Source organism: Cebus imitator, unplaced genomic scaffold (assembly GCF_001604975.1).
Source record: "Cebus imitator isolate Cc_AM_T3 unplaced genomic scaffold, Cebus_imitator-1.0 Scaffold387, whole genome shotgun sequence".
Taxonomy (NCBI): Eukaryota; Metazoa; Chordata; class Mammalia; order Primates; family Cebidae; genus Cebus; species Cebus imitator.
Genome location: NW_016107702.1, coordinates 164,701 through 179,042, shown reverse-complemented (window position 1 = coordinate 179,042; position 14,342 = coordinate 164,701). Strand labels below are relative to the sequence as shown.

Here is a 14,342-nt window from a genome sequence, read left to right as displayed (position 1 = left end):
TGTGCTTAGTTCGCTGTGTTCTTTTAATCAGTAATTCAGTGATAGAATCATACATGCCCTTGAGGAATAATGTGGCTTCCTAACAAAAGTATCTGCTTACATTTTTTTTTTTTTTAAATAATCAATTAGGAGTTTTATTCTGAAGAGAAAAACAGCTTCTCATGTAAGGAGTGTCTAGAAAGTGAATTCCAGGTTTCCGTACATCTTATGAGTGGGGCTTGACTTCAGTGCAGGATTGGCAGAGTGCCCTTGGAAGTCCAGTTGGGATATACAAACTGATTTTAAAAGGATTTAGCAGTGGTATGGTACAAAGGAGGTTTTGACTAAAAAGTCTGAGGTTTTGGAAGATGAAATACAAGTTTTTAGTTGAGCTATTTTTTAAATATTATAAAACATTTGATTAAAGCTTTTTTTTTCCTTTTTAAAAAATAGATCAGCAATGTTGATATTATCAACAAGAAGAGCTCTTCTACCGAGGAAAGTGGACAAGACGTTCTAGAGAACACATTTTCTCAGAAACATAAAGAATTATCAGTTTTATTGTTGGAAATGAAAGAAGCTCAAGAGGAAATTGCATTTCTTAAATTACAGCTCCAGGGAAAAAGGGCTGAGGAAGGGGATTATGAGGTCCTTGACCAGAAAGAAATGAAACAGATGGAGGGTGAGGGAATGGCTCCAATTAAAATGAAAGTATTTCCTGAAGATACAGGGCAAGATTTTCCCTTAATGCCAAATGAAGAGAGCAGTCTTTCAGCAGTTGAAAAAGAACAGGAGAGCACTGACCATCAAAATAGAACATCTGAGGAAATATCTTTAAATTATGCTGGAGTAGAATTGCAATCAGCAAAGCAGGATGGTGATAAATCCCTTTCTGCTGTATCAGATACTGGTCAGTGTCATCAGAATGAGTTGGAAAGGTTAAAAAGTCAAATTTTGGAGCTTGAGCTAAACTTTCATAAAGCACAAGAAATCTATGAGAATAATTTAGATGAGAAAGCTAAGGAAATTAGCAACCTAACGCAGTTAATTGAGGAATTTAAGAAAAATGCTGACACCACCAGCAGTGCATTCACTGCTTTGTCTGAAGAAAGAGACCGGCTTCTTTCTCAGGTTAAGGAACTTAGCATAGTAACAGAATTGAGGGCTCAGGTAAAGCAATTGGAAATGAACCTTGCAGAAGCAGAAAGGCAAAGAAGACTTGACTATGAAAGCCAAACTACTCATCACAACCTGCTCACTGAACAGATCCACAGTCTCAGCATAGAAGCCAAATCTAAAGATGTGAAAATTGAAGTTTTACAGAATGAACTGGATGATGTGCAGCTTCAATTTTCTGAGCAGAGTACACTGATAAGAAGCCTGCAAAGCCAGCTGCAAAAGAAGGAAAGTGAAGTGCTTGAGGGGGCAGAACGTGTCAGGGATATCTCAAATAAGGTGGAAGAACTGTCCTTGGCCCTTTCACAGAAGGAACTTGAAATAGCAAAAATGGATCAACTCTTACAAGAGAAAAAGAGAGATGTGGAAACCCTCCAACAAACCATCGAGGAGAAGGATCAACAAGTGACAGAAATCAGCTTTAGTATGACTGAGAAAATGGTTCAGCTTAATGAAGAGAAGTTTTCTCTTGGGGTTGAAATTAAGACTCTTAAAGAACAGCTAAATTTATTATCCAGAGCTGAAGAAGCAAAAAAAGAGCAGGTGGAAGAAGATAATGAAGTTGCTTCTGGCCTTAAACAAAATTATGATGAGATGAGTCCAGCAGGACTAACAAGTAAGGAAGAACTTCAGCGTGAATTAGACCTTCTGAAGAAAGAAAGTGAGCAGAGAAAGAGAAAGCTCCAGGCAGCTCTTATTAACAGAAAGGAGCTTCTGCAAAGAGTCAGTATATTGGAAGAGGAATTAGCCAACTTGAAAGATGAATCTAAGAAAGAGACCCCACTCAGTGAGAGTGAGAGGGGAGAAATGGAAGAAGATAAAGAAAACAAAGAATACTCAGAAAAATCTGTGACTTCTAAGTGCCAAGAAATAGAAATTTCTTTAAAACAGACAATATCTGAGAAAGAAGTGGAACTAGATCATATAAGGAAGAATTTGGAAGAAAAGATGGCAGCTGAAGAGCAATTACAGGCTTTGGTCAAACAGATGAATCAGACCTTGCAAGATAAAACAAACCAAATAGATTTGCTCCAAGCGAAAATCAGTGAAAAGCAAGCAATTATCCAGAAGTTAACCACAAGTAACAAGGATGCAGGTGATGGGGACTCTGTAGCACTTGTAAAGGAAACAGTGGTGGTAAGTCCACCTGGTACAGATAGTGGTGAACCCTGGAAACCAGAACTGAAAGAAAAGATACTGGCCCTTGAAAAAGAAAAGGAGCAACTTCAAAAGAAGCTACAAGAAGCCTTAACCTCCCGCAAGGCAATTCTTAAAAAGGCACAGGAGAAAGAAAGACATCTTAGGGAGGAGCTAAAGCAACAGAAAGATGACTATAATCACTTGCAAGAACAGTTTGATGAGCAAAGCAAGGAAAATGAGAATATTGGAGACCAGCTAAGGCAACTTCAGATTCAAGTAAGGGAATCCATAGAAGGAAAACTCCCAGGCACTGACCAGCAGGAATCGTGCTCTCCCACTCTGGGTTTAGAAGAACCTTTATTCAAAACCGCAGAGCAGCATCACACTCAGCCTGTTTTAGAGTCCAACTTGTGCCCAGACTGGCCTGCTCATTCTGAAGATGCAAGTGCTCTGCAGGGCGGAACTTCTGTTACCCAGATGAAGGCCCAGCTGAAGGAAATAGAAGCTGAGAAAGAAGAGTTGGAATTGAAAGTTAATTCTACAACAAGTGAGCTTACTAAAAAATCAGAAGAGGTATTTCAGTTACAAAAGCAGATAAATAAACAGGGTTTAGAAATTGAGAGTCTAAAGACAGCATCCCATGAAGCTGAAGTCCGTGCAGAAAGCCTGCAGCAGAAATTGGAAAGCAGCCAGCTACAAATTGCTGGCCTAGAACATCTAAGAGAATTGCAACCTGAACTAGATGAACTGCGAAAACTCATAAACAAAAAGGAAGAAGACGTTAGCTGCCTTTCTGGACAACTTAGTGAGAAAGAAGCAGCTCTCACTAAAGTACGGACAGAGATAATAGAGCAAGAAGATTTAATTAAGGCTCTGCATACACAGCTAGAAATGCAAGCCAAAGGGCATGATGACAGGATAAAGCAGCTACAGGTGGAACTTTGTGAAATGAAGCAAAAACCAGAAGAGACTCAAGAAGAAAGTAAAGCAAAGCAACAAATACAGAGGAAACTGCAAGCTGCCCTTATTTCCCGAAAAGAAGCACTAAAGGAAAACAAAAGTCTCCAAGAGGAATTGTCTTTAGCCAGAGGTACCATTGAACGTCTCACCAAGTCTCTGGCAGATATGGAAAGCCAAATTTCTGCTCAAAATAAAGAAAAAGATACATTCCTAGGAAGGTTAGCTCTTCTTCAGGAAGAAAGAGACAAACTTATTACAGAAATGGACAGGTCTTTATTGGAAAATCAGAGTCTCAGTGGCTCTTGCGAAAGTCTAAAACTAGCTCTAGAGGGTCTTACTGAAGACAAGGAAAAATTAGTGAAGGAAATTGAATCTTTGAAATCTTCTAAGATTGCAGAAAGTACTGAGTGGCAAGAGAAACACCAGGAGCTACAAAAAGAGTATGAAATTCTTCTGCAGTCCTATGAGAATGTTAGTAATGAAGCAGAAAGGATTCAGCATGTGGTGGAAGCTGTGAGGCAAGAGAAGCAAGAACTGTATGGCAAGTTAAGAAGCACAGAGGCAAGCAAGAAGGAGACAGAAAAACAGTTGCAGGAAGCTGAGCAAGAAATGGAAGAAATGAAAGAAAAGATGAGAAAGTTTGCTAAATCTAAACAGCAGAAAATCCTAGAGCTGGAAGAAGAGAATGACCGGCTTAGAGCAGAGGTGCACCCTGCAGGAGATACAGCTAAAGAGTGTATGGAAACACTTGTTTCTTCCAATTCCAGCATGAAAGAAGAACTTGAAAGGGTCAAAATGGAGTATGAAACCCTTTCTAAGAAGTTTCAGTCTTTAATGTCTGAGAAAGAGTCTCTAAGTGAAGAGGTTCAAGATTTAAAGCATCAGATAGAAGGTAATGTATCTAAACAAGCTAACCTAGAGGCCACTGAGAAACATGATAACCAAATGAATGCCACTGAAGAGGCAACACAGTTTATACCAGGTGAGACCAAAGAGCAAGACTCTCTGAGTGTGAGTACAAGGCCTGCATGTTCAGAATCGGTTCCATCAGAGAACAGTGCCAACCCTGATATAAGTGAGAATCTCAGTTCACATGATGAAATTAATAACTACCTACAGCAGATTGATCAGCTCAAAGAAAGAATTGCTGGATTAGAGGAGGAGAAGCAGAAAAACAAGGAATTTAGCCAGACTTTAGAAAATGAGAGAAATGCCTTAGTCAGTCAGATATCAACAAAGGATGGTGAAGTAAAAATGCTTCAGGAAGAAGTAACCAAAATGAACCTGCTAAATCAGCAAATCCAAGAAGAACTCTCCAGAGTTACCAAGCTAAAGGAGACAGCAGAAGAAGAGAAAGATGATTTGGAAGAGAGGCTTATGAATCAATTAGCAGAACTTAATGGAAGCATTGGGAATTATTGTCAGGATGTTACAGATGCCCAAATAAAAAATGAATTACTAGAATCTGAAATGAAGAACCTTAAAAGGTGTGTGAGTGAATTGGAAGAAGAAAAGCAGCAGTTAGTCAAGGAAAAAACTAAGGTGGAATCAGAAATACGAAAGGAGTATTTGGAGAAAATACAAGGTGCTCAGAAAGAACCTGGTAATAAAAGTCATGCAAAGGAACTTCAGGAACTGTTAAAAGAAAAACAACAAGAAGTAAAGCAGCTACAGAAGGACTGCATCAGGTATCAAGAGAAAATTAGTGCTTTGGAGAGGACTGTTAAAGCCCTAGAATTTGTTCAGTCTGAATCCCAAAAAGATTTGGAAATAACCAAAGAAAATCTGGCTCAAGCAGTTGAATACCGCAAAAAGGCAGAAGCAGAATTAGCTAGCTTCAAAGTTCTGCTAGATGACACTCAAAGTGAAGCAGCAAGGGTTCTAGCAGACAATCTCAAGTTGAAAAAGGAACTTCAGTCAAATAAAGAATCAGTTAAAAGCCAAATGAAACAAAAGGATGAAGATCTTGAGCGAAGACTGGAACAGGCAGAAGAGAAGCACCTGAAAGAGAAGAAGAATATGCAAGAGAAACTGGATGCTTTGCGCAGAGAAAAAGTCCACTTGGAAGAGACAATTGGAGAGATTCAGGTTACTTTGAACAAGAAAGACAAAGAAGTTCAGCAACTTCAGGAAAACTTGGACAGTACTGTGGCCCAGCTTGCAGCCTTTACTAAGAGCATGTCTTCCCTTCAGGATGATCGTGACAGAGTGATAGATGAAGCTAAGAAATGGGAGAGGAAGTTCAGTGATGCGATTCAAACCAAAGAAGAAGAAATTAGACTCAAAGAAGAGAACTGCAGTGTTCTAAAGGATCAACTTAGACAGATGTCCATCCATATGGAGGAATTAAAGATTAACATTTCCAGGTAAATGAGTAATGAATCTTTTCTCCCGCAGAGGTAATTGGAAGCAAAGAAAGGCAACTATTTCTGTTTCCTTTAAGACAATGGGACTAATTTTGGCATGAATTCCCATGGAAGATATATTCTCTCTCACTTCTGACTCTTTTTTTTGGCAAAAAACAATCCTGCTACAACTGCATGAACATGAAAAGTTCACATCTTCTCTTCTCATCTTTCTGTTGAGAGATTGCTGTATTTCTTTTTACTCCCATTTCAACTACTCTTGTCTGGATTTTAACCACAGTACTCTCAAATTATTGCCTTGGTGTCCTAGATAGTCTCATCTTTTCTCCTTCCTGTACTCCACAGTAATTCATATTGCATATGCCTCTTAGAGTTATTTTTTCTCAAATTTCAATTTTATATCACTTTTAAAACTCTAGAACTAGCAATGTCTCTCATCCTCTGTATTCCTTACTTCTATTAGGACCCTTCTATTCTAAAATAGATTCCTCACTGTCTCATATCAAGATGATCCCATAGAGAGGCCAGACATTAGCTTGTCTGGAGCAAAGTAGAATAAAATAGGAGAAAATGTTACTTTTCAGAGTGTCCAAAACCATGTCACTAAAATAAGCAACACATTTTGGAGTTTATGACTTAAATACATGAACCCTTAGTTGTGATATACCTTTAATACATAGCATTCAGTAGACAAACGTGTAGGTACAGAGGATTAATACCTCTTCAGAAAAACATTTGACATCTTCTGTTATACATGTTAATTCATTTGTAAATCTATTGAGTATATGTAATAGTATTTGTTCTTTGGGAAACAGTTTTTTCTTGAAATCTGTAACTAGTAACTCTCTGTTTCAGGCTTGAACATGACAGGCAGATTTGGGAGTCCAAGGCCCAGACAGAGGTCCAGCTTCAACAGAAAGTCTGTGATACTCTACAGGGGGAAAACAAGGAACTTTTGTCTCAGCTAGAAGAGACACGCCACCTATACCACAATTCTCAGAATGAATTAGCTAAGTTGGAATCAGAATTTAAGATTCTCAAAGACCAGTTGACTGATTTAAGTAACTCTTTGGAACAATGTAAGGAACAGAAAGAAAACTTGGAAGGGATCATAAGGCAGCAAGAGGCTGATATCCAAAATTCTAAGTTCAGTTATGAACAACTGGAGACTGACCTTCAGACCTCCAGAGAACTGACCAGTAAGCTGCATGAAGAAATAAATATGAAAGAGCAAAAGATTATAAGTCTGCTTTCTGGCAAGGAAGAGGCAATCCAAGTAGCTATTGCTGAACTGCAACAGCAACATGATAAAGAAATTAAAGAGATGGAAAACCTGCTGTCCCAGGAGGAAGAGGAGAATATTGTTTTAGAAGAGGAGAACAAAAAGGCTGTTGACAAAACCAATCAGCTTATGGAAACACTGAAAAACATCAAAAAGGAAAACATTCAGCAAAAGGCACAGTTGGATTCCTTCGTTAAATCCATGTCTTCTCTCCAAAATGATCGAGACCGCATAGTGGGTGACTATCAACAGCTGGAAGAGCGACATCTCTCTGTAATCTTGGAAAAAGACCAACTCATCCAAGAGGCTGCTGCTGAGAATAACAAGCTTAAGGAAGAAATACGAGGCTTGAGAAGTCATATGGATGATCTCAATTCTGAGAATGCCAAGCTAGATGCAGAACTGATCCAATATAGAGAAGACCTGAACCAAGTGATATCAATAAAGGACAGTCAGCAAAAGCAGCTTCTTGAAGCTCAACTTCAACAAAATAAGGAGCTGCAAAATAAATATGCTAAATTAGAAGAAAAGCTGAAGGAGTCTGAGGAAGCAAAAGAGGATCTGCAGAGGTCTTCTAATGCCCTACAAGAGGAGAAACAAGATTTATCTAAAGAGATTGAAAGTTTGAAAGTATCTATATCCCAGCTAAAGAGACAAGTAACAGCCTTGCAAGAAGAAGGTACTGTAGGAATCTATCATGCCCAGTTAAAAGTAAAGGAAGAAGAGTTACAGAAGTTAAGCACTGTGCTTTCCTCCTCTCAAAAGAGAATTACAGAACTGGAAGAGGAATTGGTTTGTGTCCATAAGGAAGCTGCCAAGAAGGTAGGTGAAATTGAAGATAAACTGAAGAAAGAATTAAAGCATCTTCATCATGATGCAGGGATAATGAGAAATGAAACTGAAACAGCAGAAGAGAGAGTGGCAGAGCTAGCAAGAGATCTGGTGGAGATGGAACAGAAATTACTCATGGTCACCAAAGAAAATAAAGATCTCACAGCACAAATTCAGTCTTTTGGAAGGTCTATGAGTTCCTTGCAAAATAGTAGAGATCATGCCAATGAGGAACTTGATGAACTGAAAAGGAAATATGATGCCAGTCTGAAGGAATTGGCACAGTTGAGAGAACAACAGGACCTCTTAAACAGAGAGAGAGATGCTCTTCTTTCTAAAGCCACCTTTTCAATGAACTCCACTGAGGAGAACAGCTTGCCTCACCTTGAGAAACTTAATCAACAGCTCCTATCCAAAGATGAGCAGCTGTTTCACTTGTCCTCACAACTAGAAGATTCTTATAACCAAGTGCAGTCCTTTTCCAAGGCTATGGCCAGTCTACAGAATGAGAGAGATCACCTGTGGAATGAGCTGGAGAAATTTCGAAAGTCAGAGGAAGGGAAGCAGAGGACTGCAGCTCAGCCTACCACCAGCCCAGCTGAAGTACAGAGTTTAAAAAAAGCTATGTCTTCACTCCAAAATGACAGAGACAGACTAGTGAGTAGCTAGTTCTTTGTTTCTGATCTGTTTAAAAGTTTTCGAACCTTTCTTTGTTTTTATAGAAAAGGATAAATGCATTTTTTCTTTTTTTTTGAGACGGAGTTTCACTCTTGCTACCCAGGCCGGAGTGCAATGGTGCGATCTTGGCTCACCACAACCTCCGCCTCCTGGGTTCAGGCAATTCTCCTGCCTCAACCTCCTGAGTAGCTGGGATTACAGGCACACGCCACCATGCCCAGCTAATTTTTTGTATTTTTAGTAGAGACGGGGTTTCACCATGTTAACCAGGATGGTCTCGATCTCTTGACCTCGTGATCCACCCACCTCGGCCTCCCAAAGTGCTGGGATTACAGGCTTGAGCCACCGCGCCCGGCCTAAACGCATTCTTATACATATTATCTGGGCATTCATTTTCCTTTTTAAAATATATCCCACAGGTTCTGTTTGGTCTTAGAGAAACACAGAAACATGATTTAAATTGCTAAATCTGCCAATACCATTAGAGAAAAAATCAGAAATTTCCTTGGCACAAAACTCTCCATTGGTTATAAAAGGACTAAGAGGTGGAAGGCTGTTTTACATATTTTATGTACACAAAGACACATGTAAGTGTTTCCAGAATTTGTCATAGCTTAACTGAAAGAAAGCATAAGGATCACTTAGTGCCTCTTGCAGTAAAAGTTTAGGGATCATTTAGTGCCTTGCTTACAGTTTAGCAATAGACTATCTGGTAGAATTTGGAGCAGAGAGGATTCGGTTAGTCTCATGGGTAATTCAACCCTGATTTGTCAAAAATAAAGTTAAATGTAAAAAGAATTTCTTTAAATAAATTTAAATGACTTTTTAGTAAAGTTTTATTTGCAAGCTGAGCCATTTACCCACTTACTTTTAATACCCAACATTCCCAATGTGAGAAAAAGCTGAAGAGGCTTTTAATGCTGAAATTTGACTACTTTTAGTACGAGCCAGGAGTTTAATCCAGGTCTCCCAAGATTCAGGGGCAAAAACTGGAACTGTATGAGCTGAGCCAGGTTGTCAAGAGAGTCCACTGAACTCCTGGGCTTAAGCAATCCTCCTGCCTCAGCCTCCCAAGCAGCTGGGATTACAGGCATGAGCCACACTCTTGACTTGTTAGGGGAGTCTACTTTACAACCTTATGTCTTCACTTTCATGATAGCCTCTTAACTCTATCAAGGCTTTGTATTTGTAGGAAAATAGGCCACATAGGAAATAAATGGAGTTTTGAAAGGCTAGTTTTTCCATTTTAAAATGTGACCCATGCCCAGAATCTGAAAATTCTAATTTTTAAGATTAGCCCTAGTGAAAAGATTATTTCCCCAACTGTAGAGTTAGTTTTTCCTTTTTTAAATAGATAAGTGTGTTCATTCCTATTTCACTTAATATCCTATATTTATAGACAGTCTTTCCCCTTTCGTAATCTGAACAAAGCCCCTCTGTTCAGTTATGGTTTTGACTTCCAACATATGCATACTTGTTTATATTTTTAAAATAATTTGAGTTCAGCTGAATTTGCCCTGGGAGCTGGGCCTTTTGCCTGTCTTTCAGAACATAAATGCAACAGGTTCTATTCATCAGGACAGTATGTGCCTCAAAGCTGTAATTTATGATATGCTAGTATTAATTGTCTTCTAAGTAAAAATCATTTTTCGTGGAGCTGTTAGGATAGATTCCGAATTAGCTAATTATGTTTAATTCAGTGAATTGCTTTATTATTCTTATCTGTTGTAAACACTAGGCACTAAACTGCACATTTTTGACTGCTAGATAGTTACAGCCAAGCCAACCTTTTTATTTTTGTGTTTCTGTAATTCAGTCATATTCTTATGTTCTCAAAGGCTCATAACTGTGATTTTATTTTTTTTAACCATCAAGATGTATCACTCCTTTATTCACAATGTGCCTCATATATTTTTCTTTTCCATTTTCAACATCCTGAGATAAGCCCTAACACTTTACCCTTAAACTCCTGTAGTAATGTCGCTTCCAGGTTATCATCTCTTCAGTATTTTCAGACCATTGCTAAATAAGTCTTTCTGAAACTCTACTTTATTACTGCACTACTTAAAAATATTTAAAAGTTGTACTATCTCTAGAATCGATTTAGTGTTCAAATCCCCATTAGTCTGACATTTAAGACCTTGTAATTTTTTTTTTTTCCTTTTTTGTGACAGTCTTGCTCTGTTGCCCAGGCTGGAGTGCGGTGGTGCAATCTCAGCTCACTGCAACCTCTGCCTCCTGGGCTCAAGCGATTCTTCTGCCTCAGCCACCCATGTAGGTGGGACTATAGGCGTGCACCACCACGTCCAGCTAATTTTTGTGTTTTTAGTAGAGATGGAGTTTCACCATATTGGCCAAGCTAGTCTTAAACTCCTGATTTCAAGTGATCCGCCCGCCTTGGCTCCCAAAGTGCTAGGATTGCAGGTGTGAGCCACCGTACCCAGCCAAGACCCGGTTCCTCCGTTCTGAAATTTTTTGATAGCATAATTTGGTATAGGTGTTTTTTTCTTCATCATGCTATGGATATGTTAAATCCATACTTTTTCAGCATTCCCTTTTACTGCTCCATACTCATACCCTTCATTCAAGCCAAACTAATCTACTCAGTATGCAATAATCATACCTGGTGCTTCCTACTTACCCATATTATCATCCTCAGCCAAAATGTTCTCCCAATTGCTTTCCTTTTTTGGGTAAATATTTCCCACTATTTAAAAAGGTCTTTCCAGAACTCAGATCCTCTGCTTATATTTCATGATTGCCTGATTGTCTTTTGCCTTTGTACTTCCCTAGTACTTTTCTTACCATTTGTCCCATATTGCCTTGGGGTGTGTGTGTGTGTGTGTGTGTGTGTTAATTTCTAGACACTATTTTTTATTTCCCCAATTATATTGCAAACTCCTGATAAGTGTCATGTCTTATACTTGTTTGTACATCTTTAGCATAGGATTGACTAAGCAGATGGCATATCTCTAGGGGTGCCTGTATTTGTTTATCTGTACTCTCCTCATTCTGAAAATGACTTGGCATAGCATATAAAGATATAAACAGTTTTTCAAGATAAAAGAAAAGGGACTGAGAAGGAAGAGAAAGTGAGGATAGGATAGAAAAATATTAAACCAGGAGTAAGGTTAGTGTCCCAAGAAATCACCATATCCTGTACTTTGTTTGTTAGAAAGAGAGGTCCCTAGTTTGCTCTGAGCTATCTATCAGCCATCAGAAAGAGGGAATGAACACCATGTCTGTGAACTGCAGTATTCATATTCTAGGAGAAAAGAAGAAAGAAAAATGACCTACTCAAGATAAGAATATTCTTTAAGTATTGAGGCCTGTAAGAAATTTATTCTGTGTTCCCATAAAGACAACACTATATAGTTGTGAAACATTCATTACTTCTCTACAGTAAATATAATAATGTGTTTTTTAGTTTTTATTTAACTGTCCCTTGTTATAAGTGCATAGCAAAAGAATTACGTCCAGTTCACTAAAACTACCACTTCAAGGAGCTAAAATGCAGTCCTAGGCACACAGTTTTCTGTGATCCATTCTAGGATACCCTATTCTAGATACTAGAATAGTGAGTGGATTGCATAAGGATATGTTTTTGCTTTAAATTAAAACAAAAATATGTTTGGGGGTTTGGGTTGAAAATAAAGTGATATGGCACATATTTAATTCATCACTAAATTCTACAATGTTTGGTGGGAAAACCTAAGAGTAGCACTACCTCAACCCCATTTCTTCTACTCCTGAGGCAATTTGCTTTCAACCATTTCAGTATTTCCTCAATATCTAAATATCATGCTTACATTGCATTTTGGCTATTCATTTGTTGCATTAACTCTTGACTTTCTTTACACTAACAGGGTTTAGCTCTCCAGACTCCCCCTGCTTTCACAATAAACTCTGTCAGCGTATGCACTTTTTTTTTTTTTTAAGATGGAGTCTCACTCTGTCACTATGCTGGAGTGCAGTGGCATGATCTTGGCTCACTGCAACCCGTACCTCCCGGGTTCAAGCGATTCTCCTGCCTCATCCTCCCAGTTAGCTGGGAATACAGGTGCGTGCCACGCCTAGCCAATTGTATTTTTAGTAGAGATGAGGTTTCACAGTGTTCAGCAGGATGGTCTTGATCTTTTGACCTTGTGATCCACTCACTTCAGCCTCCTAAAGTGATGGGATTACAGGTGTGAGCCACCACGCCCTGCCAGTGTATGCACATTTTAATACAGAATTCCCTCCTCATTCTCTTGATGTAATTTAATTTTAATTTTGGTTGAATCAATTCAGAGTTACATTTTTATGACTACAAATGCTACTAGAGTGTTAGAGGCATGTTACTTTTATTTTCCTCTGAGTCTTGCTGTTTTTCCCAGATTAACAACAGTTTTTCTTATTGGTGTTCTTAGTTTTTTTTGCACTTAGTGTAATTTAACTCCAGATTTACTGCCATTTGTCCACATCTCCTCTCAAGATGTTTATTCCCATGAATTTCATCTTCATGAAGAAAATTCTCCTGGAGTACCTGATTTGCTCCAAGATCAACCAGTGGCCCTGTACTTCTAGGATACTCTTTCTATCCTAGAATATTTCTCTTTGCCTTTCTCCTATAGTAGATCTCCTATTTCTTCTATTCCATGTATTCCTCCTCTTGGTTTTGTGCCATCTTTTTCTTGGAATAAATCATTCAGTAGCTCCCTAAGAAATGATACATGGAAGGTAAATTTATTGAAAATGTCTTTTTATCTCTCATACCTAATTGATAGTTTTGCTGGATATAGAATTCTAGGCTTAAAATAATTTCCCTTCATAATTGTGAAGACATTGGTTTATTGCTTGTTAGCTTATATGTGGTTCACAAGTCTGAAGCTGTTCTGATTCCTGATCCTTTGTATGTGATCTGTTTCTTACTTCCCTTCCCCTCACCCTACCTTCCCTCCCTTTCTCCCCATTCTGAAATTTTTTGATAGTATAATTTGGTATAGGTCTTTTTTTCTTTTTTATGCTAACTAGTCCTTTGAATCTAAGAAATCATACTAGCAGCTTTTTGGAAATTCCATTGAATTTTTTTTTTACCATTTTCCTCTACCCTTTTTTCTTTGTTGTCTTATTTCTGAAATTTTTGTTATTTAGATGTAGGACCTTCTGGATTGCTTCTCTAATTTTCTTACCTTTTCTCTTCTTTTTTGCTGTATTTCTGAAAGATTTTCTCACTTTTGTCTTTTGAGTCCAAATTTTTTTTTCATTTTTACCATTATATTCTTAATTTCTAAGGAATTTTTTAAATTTGTCTCATAGATAGATTTTCTTAACTTCTCTTTCTAAGGCTAGTGGTGTTAGTTTTGTTTTTTGACATTTTCTTATAAATAATTTTTATAATTTTAAATTTATGCTATGTTTTTTTATTTACAATATTATCTCTTAAATATTTGAATGCATTACATTTTCCCCATTGCTAATCTCTTCTGAATTACCTTCTCCAGTTGGTTTTCTTCCCTTCCTTAGTATTAGCCATTCTTCACATGAAGGTTAATCCTTGATGCACTCTTCATGTTTAAGGAGAGGGTCTAAAAGTGACTTACCCAGAGTTTCATTTCATTGCATTCATTTCATTCCAAAGTAAGTGGGACTTACCAACTGAGTTTCATTGCATGATGTTCTTATTGAACTTGTTGGTAGCCCTTATCTCAGTATCTTTAGTTCCTCTTGAGCTGGTCCAATTTTCAAGAGAAGACTTCTCGTTTCTTTTGTGGAGGGGAAAGGCCTTTTGCCAGCACTCTTCAAGCTCATTAGGGGAAAGGCTTTACGCACTCAGGAAGCATGCATTCACTCTGTTTGGAACAATACCCTTACTTGCAACCTTGCCTCATGTGCCATAGTGCATAGACACTTCTTTTTTTTTTTTTTTTTTTTTTTTTTTTTTTTTTTTT

At 38.0% G+C, this 14,342-nt stretch overlaps 1 protein-coding gene across 10 annotated transcripts in view; it reads left to right on the top strand.

The window, feature by feature from the left end:
* The window catches only part of GOLGB1 (golgin B1), an 85,029-nt gene that overhangs the window by 50,073 nt on the left and 20,614 nt on the right, over nucleotides 1-14,342 (top strand). For all 10 annotated transcript variants that reach the window (XM_017508147.2, XM_017508144.2, XM_017508151.2 and 7 more), the window contains 2 exons: nucleotides 433-5,621; nucleotides 6,477-8,391. In XM_017508147.2, coding sequence (XP_017363636.1) covers nucleotides 433-5,621; nucleotides 6,477-8,391 — 7,104 coding nt within the window. The remainder of the gene's footprint in view (nucleotides 1-432; nucleotides 5,622-6,476; nucleotides 8,392-14,342) is intronic.